General features: G+C 37.8%; 1 protein-coding gene across 1 annotated transcript; it reads right to left on the bottom strand.

Moving 5' to 3' along the window:
• Nucleotides 1-346: 346 nt before the first annotated feature.
• Nucleotides 347-3,672, bottom strand: LOC107816237 (uncharacterized). The gene has a single exon (XM_016641936.2). The coding sequence runs from the start codon at nucleotides 3,488-3,490 to the stop codon at nucleotides 953-955; it is 2,538 nt and encodes an 845-aa protein (XP_016497422.2). The 5' UTR covers nucleotides 3,491-3,672; the 3' UTR covers nucleotides 347-952.
• Nucleotides 3,673-3,901: the final 229 nt, after the last annotated feature.

Genomic DNA, 3,901 nt, shown 5'->3' on the forward strand with positions numbered 1-3,901 from the left:
TAATTAACGCTTGCACAAACGATATTAATTTTCTATAAATAACATTCATCAAGCAAGCTTATTGAAATATCGTGTACTCTAGCAATGAATTTCAACGATTAAATCAAAAGCTTCATTGGTTTTTTTTTTTTTTTTTGGTTAATTCCTTTTTACTCTTTAATAGCTGGATACTTTGAATTGTATAACGCAATTATGGGATGATATTCAATCGTTCTTTTTACTTATAAGCACGTTTTGCGGATGTGCTTGAAGTATTTGCAGCATGAGTAGCTTAATTGGAAGAAAATATATACTGGTACTTGTTACCAGCCAAATGCCATAGATGAGAAATTCGCAAGATTAATTGTTACTAAAGCAAATTGGAGACCTTAAAATTGAATGAACAAAGAATGTTGCAAAGCATATACAAAGCAGTCTATCAGAAGCAATACAATGACATTTATTATATCCATGTGAAAGTGAAACTACAAATGGTACAAAAAGAAAGCTGCAATATTCAATTTCAGGTTTCATAACCCTATATCTCTTACAAAATCCAAGTCATCCTGAGAACTTGGTCTAGTGCCAGCTTGTAGAAACTTGCAGTGACACCTCAATTGTATAGCAAAGTACTTTATACACAGAGCTGTCGATGATGGAACAATCATAACGTTGTAGTTCTTTCGTTCATATCTATGTTGGGAGTCTCTATAAAGCAAGTTAAAACTTAGGATGAGAAAAGGAGATCATCGTGTGTTATCTTGGGTTGCCCTTCCCATCAAATTGTTGCAACTTCAGTGGTTGATAGCTAAAGGAAGGGAGGGAATAGAAGCAAAATAACGAGTTAAGGAAGTTTTCGGACTTTCCTCAGTTCTTCCCTCTCTCTCTCTCTCTTCCAATCTTCAATGGAAGTTTACCAATAAACTTGGACCTCAATTTATTAAAGAGTGAGGTAGCACAGGGAATTATTAAGTCATGACTCCACATTTCCCCTAACTCGAGAAGCAAATCTTTGTAAGGATTCTTCATCAAAAGTGGTATCTTTTTCCCTAATATTCAACACAAAGTCCATAGCTTCTTGGTATCTTTTTGCTTTACAGTAACCATCAACAATAGTCTTATATGTTAGCTCATTTGGTCTGCACTCGTGCTGGATCATATAACTGATCAATTCACTTACCTCGGAGAACATTCCTCGAGCTGCAAATCCAGCAACAAATGTATTATATGTAACAATGCAAGGTCGAATTCCCTTATCCGTCATCTGGGAGAAAATTCTTACAGCCTCCTCCATACGACCTTGTCTGCAGAATGCTTTAATGACAGTGTTATATGATACAAGGTCTGGCTTTCCTCCAGTCTTCTGCAGTCGATTAAGGAGTTCCTCAGCTTTCCAACATTCACCAGCTCTAGCATACATATCCATTAAACTATTATATGTAACAAGATCTGGCTGCAGACCATTCTCCCTAATTAAATGCAGCATCTCGTGAGCACGTTCATACATCTTGTTCCTTGCAAATATGGAAAGCATGGAGTTAAATATGACCAAATCTGGCCTGTATCCATTTTTCTGTAATTCCTGAAATGCTCTCTCCATACCCATGAGAGATCTACACTTGAAATTTGCAAGAATGAGGGTTCTCAAAAGCATCCAACTAGGAAAGATATGACCATCATAAATTTCCTTTGCGATTCTCTCCACACCTCTCACGTTCCCTCCTTTGGAATAGCAATGGAGCATCAAAGAGTAAGTAGTTTCACTGGGCTTAAAGCCTTTACTTTTCATGTCTGAGAAAACAGATTCAGCTGCTCTCCAATCACCTCGACGAGCAAGGGCATTAAGAAGCGCGTTGTATGTTGTGACACATGGAGTAAATCCTGCTTCAATCATCTCATCATACATCTTTGCAGCATTAAAATCAGAATCACACCTGCCATAAGCACGGATCAAAGTATTAAATGTGTCTCTATCAGGCTCGAAACCGCAGCTTTTCATCTCATGGAAAACGCGATTTACATATTTTTGCATTCCGCTATTTCCACACATCGCAAGCATTGTGTTCCAAGTAATTCGGTTTGGGGCACAGCCATTTAATTTCATATCAGATATCATATCCATCATCTCTTCTACTCGAGATTTCTTTCCCAGCATCCCAAGGATTGCATTATATGTACAAACATTAGGAACACAACCTGATTGTTTCATTTGCTTGAAAAAGCTCAAGGCCTGATCCTCCTTCCCTGCCTTACCATAGGCATCTATTACTGTAGTATAAGTAATAGCATTTGGCATTACACCCTTTTGTGACATTGTGCCTATAAGAGCAGCTCCTTCTTCGAGGAAGCCAGCTCTCACATAAGCTGCCACCAGCTCGTTATAGGTCACTGAATCAGGAGGGCAATTATTCTCCTCCATTTCTTTCAGTACGCTCAAAGCTTCTGAGTACATTCCAGCCTTACCAAACACTTGGAGTAAAGCATTGTAAGCAACCGTTCCCGGAACATAACCCTTTTTCTTCAACCCATCAAAAAACTCTTTTGCTTCCTCCAACAACCCTTCCCTTCCACAAGCAGTTATCACCGTGCTACAAGTGAACTCGTCAAATTCAAGCCCGTTACTCCTCATTTCATCTAAAAGCACTAAAATATTGTTCCAAGACCTACTCTTTTTACCATAAACATCTAACATAACATTGTAAGTAACCAAGGTGGGAGATAAACCTTTCTCCTTCACATATTCAAACAATGCAATTGCCTTGTCATACTTCCCAATACGCGAATAAGCATGTAGAACAGTCGTCCACGCTCGAACATCAAGCGAGTAATCCTCAAATGGAATAACATCAAACAGTTTTGAAGTCACCAAATGCTGATTTTCCCTACCCAAAACCTTCACCATAAATTCAATAACTTGACTATCTAGCTTATCATTTTCAACATGTAAATTCAAGACAACCCATTCAAACAACAGAATGGCACTATCCCATTTACCTAAAACATCTAACCCCTTTAAAAGACTCATCAAATCAACTTCAAGCAACTCAAATTTTACAGAATCAAAGAATGAGCTCAAATTACAAAGAGGGCATTCAAGAATTGAATCAATCATTAACTTACAGTTAAGAGGGAGAAAATCAAGCGAACCATCATCATCCTCCCCAAAAGATTCCAACTTTGGAACAGTAACCCTCATATTCTCCAAAAGGGTATCATCATTTTCTTGATTTTCCAAAGAAATAGGAAGAGAAGACAAATGGGTATTTCCAATTCTTGAAAATTTAATAGTTCTTGGAGGATTTTTAGAGGAAACATGAAGGAGCTGTTGGAGAAGAGAATCAAGAGGGAAAGAAGTAGAAGAAGGGGGATGTTGTTGTTGCTGTTGTTTGAGAGGTGGAAGAGGGGAATTGGATGTGGGATTCAATTTGAGGCGCTGGTTTGGAGGTAAAGGTGTTGGCCTTGTGGATTGGACTGGCAAGATTGGTCTATTTGGGTAAAGAGAACCTTCCATGGCTGCAAGATAGAGAATTCTGCTGCTGCTATTCTCAATTCATGTTTTACAGCACATTAGTTGATGATAGACTCAGAGAGAGAGAGAGGAGGAGAGGGAAGCTATCTATGAGGGATAGCGGATTCTACCACACCCACACACTGACTTCAAAGTTAAGTTGGGGTTTTACTGGGATGCTTCCAAGAATGTATTTTGGAGTGGAAATTGTCTCCCATTTTTAATTTTCGGGAGTCAATTAAAATTAGTTTTAAAAGCTTATTGTGCAAACACCAAAAAGCTTATTTTGTTGGAATGACAACGTATAGCCACTCTAAAGGATAGTTATTTAGGAATTAGCTAATATATTTTAAATTTTTATTTTTCATTTAAATTTTTTAGAATACTAAGATTTTTAGTTCAAATTTTCAGGAC

Source organism: Nicotiana tabacum, chromosome 18, assembly GCF_000715075.1.
Source record: "Nicotiana tabacum cultivar K326 chromosome 18, ASM71507v2, whole genome shotgun sequence".
NCBI classification, from domain to species: domain Eukaryota; kingdom Viridiplantae; phylum Streptophyta; class Magnoliopsida; order Solanales; family Solanaceae; genus Nicotiana; species Nicotiana tabacum.

Coding starts and splice junctions, on each gene's coding strand:
- LOC107816237 (XM_016641936.2), bottom strand. CDS start 3,490: ATGGAAGGTTCTCTTTACCCAAATAGACCAATCTTGCCAGTCCAATCC.